The 19,051-nt window shown below is 39.3% G+C and overlaps 1 protein-coding gene across 5 annotated transcripts in view; it reads right to left on the bottom strand.

Moving 5' to 3' along the window:
- LOC101164844 (phospholipid-transporting ATPase ABCA1) overlaps window positions 1-19,051 on the bottom strand; it is a 238,054-nt gene that overhangs the window by 157,162 nt on the left and 61,841 nt on the right. For all 5 annotated transcript variants that reach the window (XM_078936178.1, XM_078936179.1, XM_023965796.2 and 2 more), the window contains exons 8-11: window positions 15,103-15,242; window positions 14,856-14,960; window positions 5,837-5,950; window positions 869-1,074 (exon numbers count right to left, since the gene is read on the bottom strand). In XM_078936178.1, the coding sequence (XP_078792304.1) occupies window positions 869-1,074; window positions 5,837-5,950; window positions 14,856-14,960; window positions 15,103-15,242 (565 nt within the window). The remainder of the gene's footprint in view (window positions 1-868; window positions 1,075-5,836; window positions 5,951-14,855; window positions 14,961-15,102; window positions 15,243-19,051) is intronic.

Here is a 19,051-nt window from a genome sequence, read left to right as displayed (position 1 = left end):
CTCCAAAGACTTTCTATTTTCTAATCCCTCAAAAACCACCTCCTCTAAACACAAAAACGCTTTTTCGATAAATTCACGTTTTTTTTTTCAAAATTGTCGTGTTTCCATTAGGCAACTTTACTATCCCAAATCCAATCTGAGCAATTTCATAGTCAATGGAAATGGAGCTGTTTTCTGGTTCTACTGTATCTTGTCTGCAACCAGATCCCTCCCAACTGAACGTAATCTGTACAGAAGACTGGGCACGGAGGAAAATTGATTGACAGTTGTCTGCAACCAATCAGTACGCAGAATAAAATGCTCTGTAGAAAAAAGAAAAGAAAAATGCATGCAAAGTTGTACCACAAAAAATCAGTGAAACAACCAGGCCATGAAAGCCTCAACTCAGGTTGTGTTAAAAAAAAAACAGTGAAAATTTTCAGAAAAAAAAAAGGAAGTGACTATTTGCACGTAATTAAGGCAGGGTTAAACAAAAAACATCAGAACTTTTGCGAAGATGGATGTGGATATTAGGCACATAAAATGAAAGCATTATTGCCAATCACCACTGGCTCCACAGAGCTAGTGGGTGAGAAAATGGGTGTTTGTTTTAGCCTGGGGGCGGTACTGGCAGTGGAAGGGGCTGATCCTCACTTTGTGACATCACAATGTGAAGACTCGCTCGTTTTTGAGGATTGGGAGGGGTTGGTGCTCAGAGTGAAGGTTTTCAGAGGAATACTCAGAAATGCAAGAATGGGTCAAAATACCACTTTGGGGCTGTTTTCTTGTGAGGAAGTAACAATATAACACACTTGAAAGCTTAAAAGAATTTGGATTTAGCATGATATAGGCCCTTTAAGGGTTCACAGATTAAACTTGGGTCGCCCACCTGTTTTCCACTTTGTCCGTTCGCTGCACCTCCTCGACGTCCATGCGGATTTTGTACTTGAGGTAGGGCGGAATGCTGCTGGAATTCGGTTGAAGATTTTCAAAGACAATCCCCGCCCAGAAGGTATCGTTCTTCAGGTGCTCCAGGGCTTCGGTCACCAGTTCATATTCAGTGGGAACCGCCTCAAACTTATTCAGCTCAAAGCACTATTAAACAAAAACAAACATTTCAGAGTGACTTTATTTTTTTTCCTGCTGTTTTCCCGTCCATCCATAAACTTTTGGTGTCCACTAAAAAAGGGAAAGTAAAAAGCACACACAAGCTTGGACTGAACGGCAAAACAACAGATGGACATTAAACAGGAAAAAAAAAAAATACATAGACAGACTACTCCACACAGACTTTAATGCCAAATGATCTGGAGCTGCGAGGGGAAAAAGGGAAAAATGTTTGGAGTTTTAGTAGAGACAGGCAACATTAGATAGCTCTCTCCCATTTTGTAGCGTTGGAGCGCCCATTTCGTGAGACAATAATGAGCTAACCGTTCTGGGAGGCAGTCGCACCTGACAGCTGTCCATGCATCTCGGAGCTGCAATGGTTTCTGCCTGGAGAGATCATCGTAAGGCTTTACTTTCAAGTTATTTTCTTCCTGTTTATGTTGGATTGAATGGGGGCTGCCTTGTTTGTGTCGCCTAGCTATAAACTGACAGTTACTTGTATTTTTAGATTATTTTTTTCTTTTAGTGTATCCTCACCGTTTTCTAAAATTCCCTTCTTGGTCTCATCAAAAAACCTTTCGACCTCTTCGGAAAAAATAAAAAATAAAATCTGTAAATGACTTTGGATAAATAAAAAATCTTCCAGAGTGGATTGAAATGGGACATCTGAGCAGCTTTTCCTTTTTCAGACAAGAAATGATTATCTGCGTATTAATAAAGGAGCATAGGTCGTAACACAAAGCTGAAGGTCACTGTTCACAGCTGCTTTTCCATGTTTGTGCCAGCCAGTCTGACAAAGGCAGTGGTGAATACGTGTTTTCATATAACCTTCACATTTTTTTTTGTAATGAAGTTTGAACGTCAGAAATTTTGATTGAAAATGTCCTTACAGAGTTCAAACTTTAAAAATATATTTAAAAAATAATGCTGAAGTGCTATTCGAGAGACACCTTGACTATCACTTTTAATCTTTTTGCACCACAGACATGACTATAAGATGGATTCATTTTTAGTTATTAACAAGATTAAATCAAAATGGTGGAATTTATTTTTCTTTTTTTTTTTTATCATAGACTGTATATGAGAACTGGACAAAGCGAGTGCGATGTCACCCATAGAAATTGGCTTACCTATGGCTCAATCAAAATGAAGTTGATTCGGTGGACATAATGGAGTCGTCAGAGATGGTCTGAGTCAACGGCTGAATCTGAATTCCTTCCTTAACCTTACGGCTGTTACTCTCATTGTTGGGGCATTTAGAGCTTTGCTGGTATCCGAAAGTGTTTTTTAGGAACTTGAAAAAACCAGCCCCAAGTCTTTGCGACGCCCGAGAGCTGACAACTATTCGCTAACGTAGATGTCTGGCGACTATTGATGATGTCATCAAGTGATAGTTACATCCAGTTATGAAGACACTATTTTTTCCTAAATGTAGGGGTAGGGAATAAATTCAGATTCAGCCTACATATGACAACCACTCCCATCAGTCAGCAGTGAGCTTGGATTCTGATTGGCCAGTTTATAACTTCAACAACAATAACTTGAATAAAAAAACAAGTTTAGCAAGAACATGTTAAAGAAGAAAAGGTATCAGAGCAAGAATGGTTATTCTGACCAATAGAACGACTCAGTAATAGCTGCTTACTTTTCTAAAGAAATCTATGGGATTTGGGCTTCTTCTGGGGGCAAGCAGGTACTTCCTGTTTAGAACCCAAGGTCACTCAGTCCAGTTCTTATATACCATCAATATTTGAAATGACTTCTAATGATGAGGTCATCAGATTGCCGCGTCAGAGACTGGAATGTAACGCATCCTCATGGTCTAGGAGTTTTTCTACCCTTTGGATTTTCTCATTATTATTTTGACACATGGGTTATGTAGCGTCTGTTTTATATATGTCTACTTTTAACCGGGCTTCGTAAGGTTGACAAATGTTTCGTTAAAAAATGTCAAGCACTTTTGAAGCTTCCGAATCAATGAATTTCTGAGTTTTTGACAATTGTCTGAACATTTCTTTCTTCTGAACTTCTTTCATCAACGTTACAACTTCACTAAATATTTTAGGACTTTTGAGATACAGTTTGCTCCAAAAAGGTACTTGTAACCTTTCTAAAGTGTACTCCACCTTTACTTAAAGAAACTTGGATGAGCTCCAGTAAGCCCTAAGATCCTCGCAAGGACAAACCGGGCAAACAACCAAGACAGTCTCTCTTCCTTCAATCCATTTTTTGTCTTTGCCAGTTCCACATATGAAGTCAAAGTTAACTGTTCATTTGTAAAGCACAAATTCACAAGTGAAATTGTCTTAAGGCATCGCAAAAAAGAAGAAATACACAACGGAGCTATTCATTACAGATGTTGTAATCCTATTCATTCCAGATCAATCCCCTGAGGACCATTTGTCTTAACTGCATTTGAAGAAGAATCAATACAAGAGATGAATTTGAAAGGATTTAAGTGCAATTCCCTGTATTGAGAAAACAGTAAGCAATGGTGGAAAACGCTCTCTAAATCGAAGATCAAAAGTCAAACATCAAGCAGAACCGAAAAGTGACCGTCTACCATGACCGTTTAGAGTCTGACAGAACAGGACAGAGACTGGTTGTAAGCGTACCCAATCCCCGGGGTTCCGTTTTATTTATTTCGGAATCTGAAAAATGTTTTATTTTGAAAAATTCCCCGATTCTCTGTTCCATCCGTCCATGTCTCTATTGAAGCAGGCCAAGGCGCTCTTCTCGGTCACGTGATAGGTTACCGCTAAAATAAAACCCAGGAGCTAGCAACATGAGTGAAAACAAACGTCTTGAAAGTTTCTTTGCCAAGGGGAAAATGCCCAGCCAGGAGACAGAAGAGGAGCCTTCAACTTCCCCAAAAAAAAGAAAGCTACATTTAATAGACAGTACCATGAGTGTGGGAAGGGGAGAGGATGATGACACCTGTGCCATGTACAATGCCATGCCGGTGAAAATTGGAGCTTAGAGATCGTATTGTTATGTCTCTGTTCCGTCGTTGTCCGCCACATCTTAAATACTTTAACCCTTGTGCTATCCTAGGCACTTTAACATTGGGAGTTGGGTCATCTAGACCCACTAGACAGTGCTCTGAACCTTTTTTCTTCAATGATTTGTGATCTTCACTGGTGTCCATGGATTACATGAAATCTTTCCACCTTTATCCACCTTTGTCATGGTAGGGAGAACACGTCAAAGTAAGGGTGGGGTCATCTAAGATAGCACAAGGGTTAAAGACCGGTCTGTGAAAACTTTGTATGACATCATACCGGTCTGCGGCGTTATAAAGGTTGGGGACCACTGCACTACAGCATCTCCGAACGCCCAACACGTCACACATTGAGGCAGATGAGCTCCAGCAGCATATGACCAAACCGGGTCCCACTCCTGTCTGCTAAGAACAGGAAACTGAAGCTACAATTCACAAAGTTTAACCTAATAAGATGAAAATCAATATTTAGGACAGAAACGACAATTTCAAAGTAAAAGAATGCATAATGAAGAAGAAAATATGCATATAAGTTGCCCCCGGGCCAAACATTGCAAAATATGCAACCTATATTCCGAAAAATACGGTATATTAAAAATGTTCCTAATTGTTTCTTGTGCACAGCGATGTTAAAATAGGGGGAGTCCTGGATTCATTAGTACATTGTGAATTAGCAACATTTTGCATCAAGACGTAAACACCCAGAAATCCATTGTTGTTCAAAGTAAGACAAAGAAAGAGAACCCATCACTTTAAGTCCAAAAACAACAAAAAAGGGACCAAATACTGAGTCAGAGTTACATAATCACAAAGCTGCACTGGGCTAAAATTAAAGTACCCCACATAATTAGAGTCTATGAGTAAAAAAGGATGAGTGGTGATTAAAGATCACATGCTGCAAACAGATTACACATCCTGACTGGAAGGCAGCCATTGACCCCCATAAAATTAATTGGCAACTTCGGCTATTGGCCACAACATTAAAATGATTGACAGGAGAAGTAAATAACACTGATAATCTCATTACGGTGCTAGATTCTGCTGGGAAGCTTTGGATTCTCGTGTACCATAAGTCTAATTACATGTTCCTTCCATGGCAACTGCACAAACTAGTGACAGTGAGGACCAACACTTGGCTAAACTGGTTTTAGGAGACACGAAAAAAGTTTTTTTTTTTAGTTTAAAATCAATCCGAAGTCCTTTCAAAAGCAGTCAGAAGGCAGCTTGACCTCAGAGTTATTGACGCTTTATTTTGAAAATCCCAATCCTAAAGTACAAATGTATTTATTTTTTTACCTTTAATCCGGAAACAAAGTTGATCCTACCTGTGTTTTCTCAAAATCCATCTTTCGTTCAGCATTTCAAAGGTCACACACTCTTTTTTTAACTTTCTTTTTTTTTTTTTTGAATGGCAACCAAATAGACTCTCAGGTGTTCGACCAGGTAAAAATCAATTTAATAACATAAAGAAAAGGCTGAAGCAGAACAATTGTTTTAAGGGCAAATACTATGTTTTCCCATTCCCCCTTAAAAGGAAGAATATGTTCTGAAAAGCTGAAATGTCAAAGCCCCGCCCCCCTCCACCACCATCTTCACACACACAAACAAACTCTTTATTTATCCATTTATCTTATTAAATCCAACCCTTCCTTTTGTCCGAGGTGTCCGGCTTTTGCTCGATGGATGGAAAAGCCAGGTTAGTGACGTCATATGCAGTGAATGAAGACTTTTTAAAAAGTATTTACATACCCCGAGGACCTTGGAAAGTAACTTCAGGAAGTGTGTAAGGTCGTTATAAGCATCTTCTGAAGTGGGTGGAGTGTCTGTGCTGGAGTTATTGGAGTTCGCAGAGCTCTCGTTCACCTAGATATGACACGAAGAAGATGACAGAAGCACAAAGAAAAACAAGCATAAATATGTAAGATAATCTGTCGCTTTTCTTTTTTTGGTGAGGAAAATATAAGACAATTTATAGTCCCTTCTAAATAAAATTTTAAGAAAATAAAATTATTTCACCGTCATTTTTTCCTGTCAGTCCGTCTGCATAGCAACACGTCATTTTTTTCCCCTAGCAACTCTAGGATTTTGCATCATTTTCTTTAATTACCACCAACAGGTAAAAAACGATCTTTCTGAAATTAACCAAATGAAACAAATGAAATAAACCTCTTCTCTTAACTATATATTTTTTAAGTTCTTTAGTCAACAGCAGATTTAGTCTTTTTTTAAGTTTGTGATACTTGGTTATTTTGTTGTTTTTATACATTTATGTCATGGTTTTTTATACTTTTATTTTAAGTTTTATACTTGTATGAATGTTTTATGTTTATCCTTAAGTCTTTTATTTTTATATGTGTATATATATATATATATATATATATATATATATATATATATATATATATATATATATATATATATATATATTTTGTTACAAAATATGTGTATTTAATTCTGACTTTATTGCGCAGATTTAATAGTCACATTCACTGCAGCAAGAGGTGCATTCAAGGGCTGCACAGAATTTCCGCACCTATGTGCTTTCACTAAGAGCTCACTATTGCTTAGATTTACTGAGCCAAGACAAACACACACACACTTCTTGCTCCATGTCATTGTTATTCTGTGAAATGACTTACAAAAACAACAACACAGTGATCTTAAAGGACACACAAAAATGCAAAACGTTGCACACATTCTTAAAAAAAGGTTGTTTTTTAAACTAATAGTTTTATTGTTTATCACCGGTTTTTCATCTTTACTTTTCCGTTGTACATTGAAAAAAACATTTGAGATTTGAACAAAATTAATTCCTTAATTTGACTGAATTATTTGAAAAAGTTAATTTTCTCTAAAAAAAAAAATTGAAGTTGTAAATAAATGACAATCATGACTAGAAATGAAAGGTCTTTGATGAAAAGTTGATTCTTTAAAGACAGGTATGTGTTCATAAAAAAGTTTAGATATCAGAAGAGTATTGTGTTAAAATAACATTACTTTTCTGTTGTGCTGTCAAACCTGACATAAGTGGGTATTGTTCAGGAGAGAATACTCACCAAGTGAAACTTTATAAAAAACAATATTAACTGTTTAGCTATGTGTGTATATGTATTTTGCAGTAAACAACACTACGTGTGCAGAGCATACAAAACGTAAGCATGAGGGTCAAACAGTGTTCCCACTGCAATAAAACAAGGAAAAGCGGCACATGTAACGTCCGTGGAAGCTCCAGCAGAGGACATGACCCACCGCAAATGTATGTGTCTTCGAAATTGTGTGTCATTTTGGAGCAGCAGTCACAGAGACGCGATGGCAAATTGAGCATAACTGTGAAACCAGCTCAGCAGATGAGAAGCTGCTTCGTAGCCACTGGCTTAATGCTGAAAGTGTCTAAATGTGTTGTCCGTCGCCTAATGTTCTGTGGCAGTCCAACAGAACTGTTGCAGATACACCGTTTAACCTTGCGGGCCAGGTATTAGATGAACTTATTTGTCATGAGAGGGTCTTGCAATGACAAACTAAATGTGTTTGTTTACCTCCTAAATCAAGGGCGAACTTCAAGTCCCTGTTGTTTACTCGAGCAGACACAAGATTGCGAGGGTAGTAAATCAGTTTTTGGTGCTGCTGGACTGCAGGTGTCAGGGTTCCGAGGCCCATGAATGACCCGACTGTGAAAAACTAAAGGGGGATACTTGGAAAAAACATAGATGGCTAAATGCCTGTGAAGATTCTCAGTCATCCAGGTCATGTCATTACAGGCAACTGAACTTTGGGGCAACTGGACTTTCGAGGTTGATTTAGAGGAGCTTTTACAGCAAAAATTCCGAGCTAGCAAAGCTACTTTGCGGTCCCATTTTTTGTGGTCTGACTTTGAAACTGAGCCATTCCTGACTAAAGGTCACACATCCACATTGTACGTTTTTCGCATATTGCATGGATGAAAACTGGTCATATGTGAATATACATGAGTAAAAGTCAGAAAAGTTGTGGTCTTTACGTGAAATTTTCTACGATCTATCACAAATGAACCCCATTTAAACCACCGAAGAAAAACGAATAAACCACGTACAGAATACATACATCTACGTAGAACATGACCTGTGTATGATTAATGCGCTTTTTAGATGCAATTCATTAGTGATTCGTGCGTCATTTTGGTAAATATAAGGTGACATGTGCTCCGAATACGCGATATAAAAGTTATACATTGGTGGTACATGCGTGAAAAGTCTGTTCGTTGACATACGTGTACGTAACATATACGTGGAACAGTCGTGGAAAGCCACAAATTTATGTATGCATCTCACAAAAATCATTCAAACGTATTAAAATAAGTAAACAATGAATGATGAAGGCAAAAAACACTTCCGAAGTATACCACACATGTGTCACGAAAGACCAGAACTTCATATATGCGAAATGTCCGTAGGGGTTCTGTGACTTGGCTTTAAGGATGGGTACTACTTGAATTTATTTGGTGCTGGTGCCAAACTTGTAATGTTAAAATGAAAAGAATTTTTCTTTTTTTTTTAAACCTTTAAGTGTGACAAAACAGTGTCACAGGGTGAGGGAGAACGCTTGAAGGTGCTTAAGATCCTTTGTTTTATTCTTTCTGAAGCTACATTCAAACCGCCCTTAGCAACGCGCGTTCAAGCGACCACTATCAATGAAAAGTCTATGTAAATGCATGTAAATGCCCAATTAAGGCTTCCACGTTTACACGTCTTATGAACGTTTCTACGACCGTTATCAGCTTCTATGGACAAATTGTGCCTTCTGCATCTTGTCTGATTCTCCACCCACCCTCATCACCTCACTTATTCTTTTATGAGACCGCCCACAATCTCTGGGAAGGTAAAATGACTGGCTAGAATTGTACAGCAAAACTCAATTGAATTGACTGACATGTCCAAAACCAAGCATCAAAACGAAGCACCAAAACCTGCTTTTTTTATTTTTCATACAGTATCGATTATACCGTATACGTCGAGACCGGTACCAACTTGGCACCGAGATTTGGTTTCCATCCTTATTCCAGACGTCTTCTTTGTGCCCCATGATGTGTAAAAAATATTGGATGATTTATATTTTTCATCTGGTCCTTCCCTTTATCGTCTGATACCATTAAAATCTTTAACCCTTGTGCTATCCTAGGCACTTTAACGTTGGGAGTTGGGTCATCTAGACCCCAAAAGATATTGCGCTGAACCTTTTTTTTGAGTTGTGATCTTCACTGGTGTCCATGGATTACATGAAATCCTTTCCACCTTTTTCCACCTTTGTCATGGTAGGGAGAACACGTCAATGTAAGGGTGGGGTCATAGGATAGCACAAGGGTTAAGAACAATCAGATTTAGGGACTTTACCCCCCTCAAAAACTCAGTAAAACTACTAGCAAATGAAACTGCTGGAAGAACACTTGAGAAAAAATTTGCTTCAGTTACATCTAACCAGTGTTGACTATTTCTGGCACAATCTTGCAGGAGCTAAGACACAGTTTCCCTTTGAGATCACTTTGTCACCACGACAGGCTATCACTTATTAAAATGCTTCATTAACACGATTTAATGCCGATAATTACAAGTTAGCAAAGATACAACAATCTACTGGAGACGTTGTTGTCAGTACAGTTGTAAAGTTCATTAAAGGTGGTACTTTTTGTTTTCTTGAATTACTTAGATCTCATCAAACTAACAAGCCAAAGCGTTAAATCTGTTTCCAAGAGACACAATTGGTTAAATATGTCTCATTCTTTCCATGTAGGAACTCATATGTGTCTAAAATAAGGAGCTGTCATCACGGCTCTCTGCAAGTCATTCTTCAGGGGGTTATGTCAGGCTACCTGTTGCTATAGTGACCACAGGTGGCTAACAAGGTCCTAACTCCGTAGGGTCAGTTATGTCACAGCCCATGGTCCAGGGTTTCCAGTGTAGAACATGTCATGTGCCCAAGTCAGAAAATAGATGCAAGAGAATGTACAGATGTATTAAAGCTCGCAGTGCATGCTGTCATCCAGGCGCATCTTTTTAAACTTGCGCTTATGCACGAACGTTAGGCTTCTACACCCTGGTCTCATTTGTCCACAGATTGTCCATGAGTATTTACAACTGCTCTTAACTGCGCATCACACGTATTTACTACTTTGGATTTAAAGTTTTGAGTGTCTACTGCTGCATTCACTCCAAACGCCATTTGCACCAGGATTTTGACGCGTATCAAATACACTCCTTTATGCGAGTCCAAAAGTGAGTTCTTAAACCACAAGTCATGTGCATCCCTGAGTGGGAGGAGCAAACGTTTAATTTCTGGGCTCGTTTTTACATTGTTGAAGATATAGATGATGCTGATAAAGTAGCTTGGGTTTATGTATACAGTAGAGCTTTACAAAGGTGTCAGCAAGCTCACTTTACAAATGAGGCCTCTGCTAACCAGGGGTGTGTATTGGCAAAATTCTGGCGATACGATACGTATCCTGATACGCGCCCCGCGCTACGATAAGTATCCCGATATTTTACCGAAACATATTTTCTTTCTTTTTTTTTAAATATGACTTTGAAAAGACCCTGACTGAATTTCAATTTCTTCCACTGTAATAAAATGGTCAAATTCAGTTTATTTAATGATCATAATGTTAAGCACTCCTAGCAGCATTTTGAATCGATACAAGTATTGCCGAATGAAGTATTGCGATATTTTGGCGAATCGATTTTTTCTTACACCCCTACTGCTAACATTAAGAGTAGATCCTTGTTAGATCTTGGTTCACCTTTGGTGGTGTGTCACTCTTTCGCGGATTTTTTTAGTGCAATTATTCATGCCATTTATCTATTTTGCACTCTGATTTGCTGCAAACCACTGTTAAGCAACCTCAAGTGTCCCGTGTAGGCTGTACAAAATGTGTTCAGCTTGCTACATATATATAAAACTTCAACGGTGAGCAGATGTTTGTTTTTATTACAATACGGGCCTTATGTCTCTACAAACTGAGAAATGTGTGTAGTGAGGAGCTTTACAGCCTTAAAACATCTCGAATAATTGTAAAATCTTAAGTGAACTACTTTTACGGATTTCACAGATGGCAGGGTATTTTAAGAACATGACTGTGCTCTCAAGTTTACTTTGAAACTCCAAAACCTCCACTATAAAAGCACTTAAGGTGGAATCCTAAGAAGTCCTTCAAAGACAAAAAAACATGCTTTTAACCTTGAAGGACCTCCGAGGAAGACAAAACCTCACAGCCAGTGGCGGGCCGAGAGTCGGTCTGAGAGAGAAAATGAAGACAAAAGAGGATTGCAGGTCCATTTGTGTAAAGGTTAGGGCTAGGGTAATGAATACCGCGGCTATACGGTGCTCCCGATGTCTGCTTCCCTCCAGCTGCCTATAAGCTCATTTGGAGCGACACAGGAGTAATGTCAGTGTCAGGGAAATACAGCAAACAAAAAAAAAACACAGAAAGGGGAAGGAGAGGAAGGTGGTCGCAAGGTGTCCTTTAGTTCTCCAGATAATCCTCTCTGCCGGGATGAAAATGATTCCGCACTTAACCGTAATTACTCCTCTCCCTCAATCTTAACAGCTAACATTCTGATCTAGACAATATGTTTACACAAAACCTGAGTGTTCTGTTGTGGGTTGGTTTTATGCATTTGCTGCAGCAAAAAGATGGTTTTTCAAACAAAAAGAGAAAATGGGGAATAATGGGGAAAATACGCTGAAGAGTACTCCTACATTTGGAGAAAGAGGAATATGGTGTCACTATTGGGATGCTATTCTTTTTTTTTAACTTTACTTTCATCACCATTTTTAAACCAGCGAGCTATAAAGTAGATTTTATGCGGACTTTCAACAAATGTCAAAAAGGGTAGTTATAGAATCTAAATTCATTTGGGATTGCTACTTCATAAAGCGCCATCTGCTAGAACCGAGAAGGAGGGTCTAAGGGCAGGGATGCCCAGTTAAGCCTAGTCTGTTGACTTCCTGGTCTTTATGATTTTTAATTTTTATTATACAATTACCGGTATGAAGCCCAATAAGACAACTATTGTTGTCCTATTGGGCTATACAAACAAAAATGGAATTGAATTGAACTTTGAGCTACTGTGTTCAGTGTTTGCCACACCATGAGATAGTGAGACTTTAGAAAAATACTAAGAAGTTCTGCACAAATTAAAAAAAAAAGTTGAAAAATGTCAGTGATGGTGCTGACAGACGTGGTTCTGCAATCTTTTTGTTTTGTTTTACAGTCTGTCATTTACTTTTAAAATGTGTTCATTTGGGTTTTATTTTGAAGCAAAAATAAAGTTAATACTTTAACACTACATTTTGTGTGTGTGTGTGTGTGTGTTTGTGTGTGTGTTGTGTAGCCCCAGCTTACAAAAACTAAAAGCATAGGATGACCGAATTGGGATGATTACATTTACCAAAGAAGTAAAACTACAACAAAAACTAACATCATGTCTTTCTGATTGGGAGAATTTTTTAATAGCTCTCATGACTATTGTTGAGATTTTATCTAGGTTAGAAAAGTTTGCATAACCCTCGTTCTATCTTGTGGGGTCAAAATGACCCCACCCTTACGTTGACGTGTTCTCCCTACCATGAAAAAGGTGGATAAAGGTGGAGAGGATTTCATGTAATCCATGGACACCAGTGAAGATCACAAATCATTGAAGAAAAAAGGTTCAGAGCACTGTCTAGTGGGTCTAGATGACCCAACTCCCAACGTTAGTGGGGTCATCTGGACCACACCAGATAGAACGAGGGTTAAAGTGGCGTAAATATAAAAAATAAGGTAGGGGCATTAAATAATGTTAAGATGGGATAACCTCCAATGCATTTATCTGGTGCACTAAAAATGATGACTTAATGAAGTCCCGCATTGTTGCGGGATGCTAAAATATCCTGAAGCGCTCCTTGTTTAAAGCAACTCCATTGTTTCCTGTAATTACCCACAGATGGAGTTTCACCTGCTGACAAGAGACTCAAATCTCTTTCCTTTAGCAGCAGTAGACTGTTTACTCGCAGTGCGCCTTGGGCAAAGTGTGGTCCCAAACTAGTTATGTTTAGTAATCGTTTGCTGCTTCCCAGGAGACACCTCTGTACGCTGAAAAGACACGAAAGGATCGTGTAACACTGAGCGCCACACTCAGCGCTGTGTTTTCATTCGCTGTCATACTTTTCAAGGAAGAAATGGCTGTCATCATGCTTGTCTGAACCACTAGACTTGTACTAACATGGATCCATCACTTCTCTTTCTCATTTGAGTGGCTGTTAGAGCCTCTATCTGTTGAGGTTTTTTGCTTTTTTGTAAGTACCATGTAAATTAGAAGTCAACACTTAAAACATAATAACTACCACAAGCATCACTTTGACTTCCTGCCGATGAATATCAAAGAGTACGAAAACCTGTTGTATGTGTCCCATTCCTGATTTTTTTGCAAGTCAGGTAGTGTGATTTTAGTGTGGAAAATGTCTCCAGTACAATCAACGTACCGTGTTTTCCACACTACAAGACAGACTTCATTTTTTTTCTTATAAATTACACCTAATAATCCAGGGCACCTTATTTATGGCTTTATTCCGGTTGTGTCTACTCGTGTCAAAGCGATTATGACAGTAAAAATCTTCAGTAGGGTGTTATTGTAAATATGCTAACGTGGCTAACAGCTAGCAGTGTTGAACTGTGTTTTTTTTTTTTTTTTTTTGTGAGTTACTGTAGCCATCGTAATGTTTGTGTAAGCAGTATCCGTCTGTTTATCATGTGCTGCATGAGTTACAAATACGCTAACATTTCTGGCATGTAGCATTAGCCGCTACAGACAGATACTGTGAACGCAGGTAATAAAGTCTGACTTGACTAACAAGGCAAAAAGTTCAAAACAAGGGTGTGTCCAAATTCGAGGGCTGCGTCCTTGAATGGAAGCGGCCTTCCGGGGGCGACGTAGGCCGGGTCCTTGGTGGAGGGGGTAGCCCAGATGTTAGCGGCTGTGAATACAATAGTCTTTAGATGATTCCAGCCGTTACATCAGTAAATGTCCTGTCACCTAGCAACCGTGGGTCCCGAACTGAGAGGCATGGAGCTAAAAGATTTGCCGGCTTATTTGATATGATATCTATTTATATTATATTTCCTTATTTTCGTCTTGCACTGAAATGGTGATGCTTCAATTTCATTGTACAATGGACAATGACAATAAAAGCATATATCTACATCTATCTAATCTTGGAGGTGTAATTGTAAAAAGGTGGAAAAATCTCCAACTCTGGGTCCCGCTTCACAGTCCGCCATTGTTGTCAGAAAATCTCCAGGTTTGGTCGCAATGCATCTTGGGATGTGGACAGCATAGAAGGATACACCAGACCAATCCTTGAAATCGGGAAAAGAAGGCCGTATTCGTTGGCCGCGTTTGAAGGAGTCGTTGAGTTTGGGCAACACTCATAAGTCATGAGCAGCCAAATGCAGCCCAGGAAGAACACAGCCCTCCAATTTGGACACAACCATTGATGGTGTGCCTTTAAATCTAGTGTGGAAAACCCAGTCTCAATTTGTGCGGTTTTTGTGTTGCTTTGTCAGGAGCTATTATCCCAGGAAGGAGCGAATCCATCAACTTGCTCCAAATTTTGGGGAATTTTAAAGCAACGTTTCACTCATTTTGATTGAACACGTGAATTGAATTGAAACAGATTTTTTTTTTTGTAACCATAAATGTTCTAAAACTTTTCAGAATGTTTAAGGAAGAAAAAAAAAAGAAAGAGCTTTGTGAAATCTTACCACAGCAGTGCCGTTTTCCACAAAGCCCCAGACAAACGGTCCGTCTTCACCCCACGAATCGGCAAATTCCTTTATTGCAGCCAGGGCCATGAATGTGGCATTAGCCTGAAGTAAGAAACAAAAAACAATCTTCATCAGCAAAGTCTTGAACATATTTATCTCCATTTATCATTCTTTGTTGAGCCAAGTTAATTTGTGGATCTTTGTAGAAACAATAAAAAGACTTCAGGCAAACAAACAAACGTACTTCTTCCACCAGGAGGCGAGCAGCAGGCGTGTCAGGCGTGTAGAGGACTTTCCCTTTCAACAGCGGCCTGAAGTTTTTCCAAAGAAACTGCATGCTAGGTGTGGTCACCATAGTGTCGATTAAAGTTGTACAAAAGGGATCTAAAGACAGAAGGTCAGGTGAGGAGACAGGCAAAGTCAATTTAAAAAAAACAACCTTTTTTTTGAAGAAACATGATTTAGAAATTCAACACAGAGCAGTGAGGGCAGATGGAGGGCAGAAAAACATGCTGTGTGATGCCAAGATGAACACAAACTAAAACACATGAGAACCAAACATGATGCATTTTGCACATTTGCCTATAAAATGAAAAGCTGACAAAAACAAAAATGTACTTCCTTATGGCGTGCTCCTACTGCCGTTTGGTTAAATTTGACTGGCAAACTACGTTACACAAACAATATTTCAGATGAATTCTCCTTGAAAATAAACTTCAATCAATCAAACTTTATTTATGAAGCACTTTTCATATGAAAGAATAACACAAAGAGCTTTACATTAAATCAAAACAAAATAAATATCAAAACAAGCATGAAAATTATAATTAACAAGCACAAAAATAAATGAATAACAATAAAAATAGGGCCCCCCTCCCTGTACCTACACAACCCCCCCACTTCTTTCACATCTCCCACCCCCTAACTAATGGGGAAAGACAATGAGAAATGACAAATAAGAAACAGGCTGAGCACGAAAACGCTGATAATTGGAACCTCTCTCTCTGTGAACAGCTGCATAACCAGCCAAATGCAGCATCACAGGCGGTGGAACGCTCCACCACAGCTAAGAGGTGATGCAGGTCCCCACCCAGAGCCGCAGTGGCTGAACAGCAGCCAACCCAGAGGGAGAGGTCCCAACAGAGGAAGCACCGGAAAATAAAAAACAATAAAAAAGAGACTGAAGAAGCAAACATTGATAAAAGTAATAAAACACTGAAATAAGGTAAATGAAAATTAAAATAACATATTAAAATCTAGTGTAAGTTCATAAAACAAGCTAACATAGATTAAAAAATATAGATATATAGATAAAAAAAATACATAAATAAAACAAATAAATAAATAGTGGTAGTAAAAGATTAGCTCAAAGCCAGGTTAAAAAGACTCTTTAGCCTTTTCTTAAAAACTTCATTGCTCTCTGCGGCTCTCAGGTCCTCTGGCAGACTGTTCCATAAACGGGGGCCATAGTGCTGAAATGCAGCCTCTCCGTAGGTTTTGGTTTTTATAGTCGGAATGGTTAACAGACCAGTGCCAGAGGATCTCAGGGTCCACGAGGGTTCATACTTTACTAAAAGATCTGATAGATAGGAAGGCGCAAGACCGTTAAGACTTTAAAAAACAGTTAAAAGTATCTTAAAATCAACCCTGAAGCATGTGGGGAGCCAACTTAGAAAAAACTTAGACAAGTTGTCTGTGGATAGTTAGTTGAGGGAACAAATCATCTGTGTAGAAATCAAACAAATGTTGTAATTTTACAGCAAAATCTACAGGATACTGTCACATATATGTATAACATTGGGAGATGATAGAAAAAAAAACACATCCTGCTTTTAGCAGAGAGCAAGCCGAGTCCAAAGATCTGCAGTGAGAGTATTGATGCAATCACTGCCCTTCAGCACTGGACCGTCATTAATGTCCCTTTCTTGTAGAGTCTTGATTAAAGCTTGTCGTAGACGCGCTTTTATCGGACACACTCTTGGTTTGGGTAAGTGCTGGTAGAGCTTATTGATCACTTTTTTTTCCAAAACTTTTAGAAGGAGACCGATCCAAGGACAGCAGCTTTGGCCTTTCAGACATGGAATGGAAGACGTTGTAAGGTTTGAATCAGTCCGTCAAAGCACGTTATAAGGCAAGACATCAGCATGTGGAGGGTAGTTCCATCTGACCAGAGCTAACGTCTAGACTTTTCAGTGAAAGTGGTCACCTGAGCTTAAGAGCAGCTGTGACAAAGGCATTATTTGAGTAGAAAACGAGCTTGTTGGAGTAAAAACTAAATGTTTTTTTCAAAACCAGGAGGTAAGACAAGCTAGAAGGAGTTGCATTTCCAGAAGAAAATGCAGGGTTGAATGCTATATTGCTGAATGACAAGGAAACAGTTGTCTGCCACATCTTAAAGACTTTAACCCTTGTGCTATCCTAGGCACTTAACCATTGGGAGTTGGGTCATCTAGACCCCACAAGACAGTGCGCTGAACCTTTTTTCTTCTTCAATGATTTGTAATCTTCACTGGTGTCCATGGATTACATGAAATCTTTCCACCTTTATCCACCTTTGTCATGGTAGGGAGAACACGTCAATGTAAGGGTGGGGTCATCTAAGATTGCACAAGGGTTAAAGGGAAAAAATTAGCAAAAGTAAAAAATTAAATAAAGAAATGACCAAAGGACACCATAAATAAAGTGAAAAAAGCACAATAACAAAAACATATATTTTTGTGAAAAAAGGCTAGGGCTGGGTATCGAACCACCGAGCTTCTGCACCAAGGATTCTCCATGTATTTTAATGGAGGCAAGGAAATCATGGAATATCTTGAAAAGGTGAAGGATTTCAAGGCACAAAAGTCAGAGCTGGAAAAAGCTGAAAGAGCTGAAAATTTTAGGAGTTGAATGGTTAAAATAGCTGAAAAATTAAAACTTAAGCGCCAAAAAAATGGCAGAAGATCCTATTATAAAGACAGAGAAACAGAAAAACAAATATTAGCTAAACTATTTAGGAGCTTGATAGAAACTTGTGTTTCTTTTCACTCTACTCCACTGCTGACCAGTTTCCTAACAATGTCCCACCTCTATGGTGTTTCACTGAGAAGATTTTCCTCCAACATAAAGTCATGTAGGCAAATTCTAAATTTATACAAACATAAAGTAATAGTAAAAACTTTACTAAAAAGAGATTTTCCAATGATGGCTAGAAGTAAACAAGCTCCAGAGTCCAGAGGTTTGAGTGCACTGACAAATTTTCACGAAACCAAGTACAAAAAATTATTAAATAAATAAAAAAGAGTCAATATTCTCAGCAGCGGTGAGATCATTACTAATTTAGCTTCTCTGCCAGCATGAATATCGCCAGGTCTGGAGAGTGTTGGAATAAACAAGAGGAGGCTCTGTCTTACCAGCAGCTCCTGGCAGACTCTGGCATCTTTGTTTGTTCTGGTGGATGTTGTGGTCTACCTTATCCAGCAATCAGTCAGTTTGGCGCGTCACCTCCTGCCAATCAACGCCGCCGTCCGCCTGTTGCTTTTTGTTCAGAGACCTGTCATTGCTAGAGTGCTTTTTTTTTCCAGCCCCCATCTCATTTTTCGCCTGTCACTTCTGTACCAAAAGCCTCCTTTCTCCTCTCATCTCATCAGAGCTGCCTTCTCCCACCATCTCCACCCAACCCCCCCCCCCCCCCCCCCCCCCCCCCCGCCATCAGGGGTATTTTAGTGACCATTTTCGGTGCAATTAAATGTTAGCCCTTTCTGCCTGCTGGTCATCCTTCACAGGTACTCCTGGGAGGTCGGCGTTCGGACGGCTAATGACCTCCCCCTTCGTCTGGCTCTGGCCAGCTGTTCCCTCCAAAGGCTGCACCGATGCTGCCTTCTGCCATCATAACAGCTGAGAGACGACACGCGTGTGTGTGTGTGTGTGTGTGTCACACTCTGCTCAGCAGCTTTTTTATTCGGCTCACTGTCAGGCTTCGTTAGAAAAAGCGACACTAAACTGACGGGGCTTTCCGCTCACGAATATTACAAGACGCTGCGTGCAACCAGGAGGCAAAACTGCAATCAGCAAACACGACCAAATGTTACTTATGAATATCTATTTTCAGCAGTGCTGAGTTCTTGTTGACTCCCTAATGAAAAGCGTGAATCATGAAATGCGATTTCAGGCTGTGGCTGCGAGTCAGCTGTGCTCACGGTGTTTCAGCTCAT

The sequence above is a fragment of the Oryzias latipes genome, chromosome 18 (genome assembly GCF_053564925.1).
Source record: "Oryzias latipes strain Hd-rR chromosome 18, Olatipes_Hd-rR_3.1".
Classification (NCBI taxonomy): domain Eukaryota; kingdom Metazoa; phylum Chordata; class Actinopteri; order Beloniformes; family Adrianichthyidae; genus Oryzias; species Oryzias latipes.
Note: the sequence above shows the minus strand (reverse complement) of the source record. Positions and strands in the feature narration are given on the sequence as shown.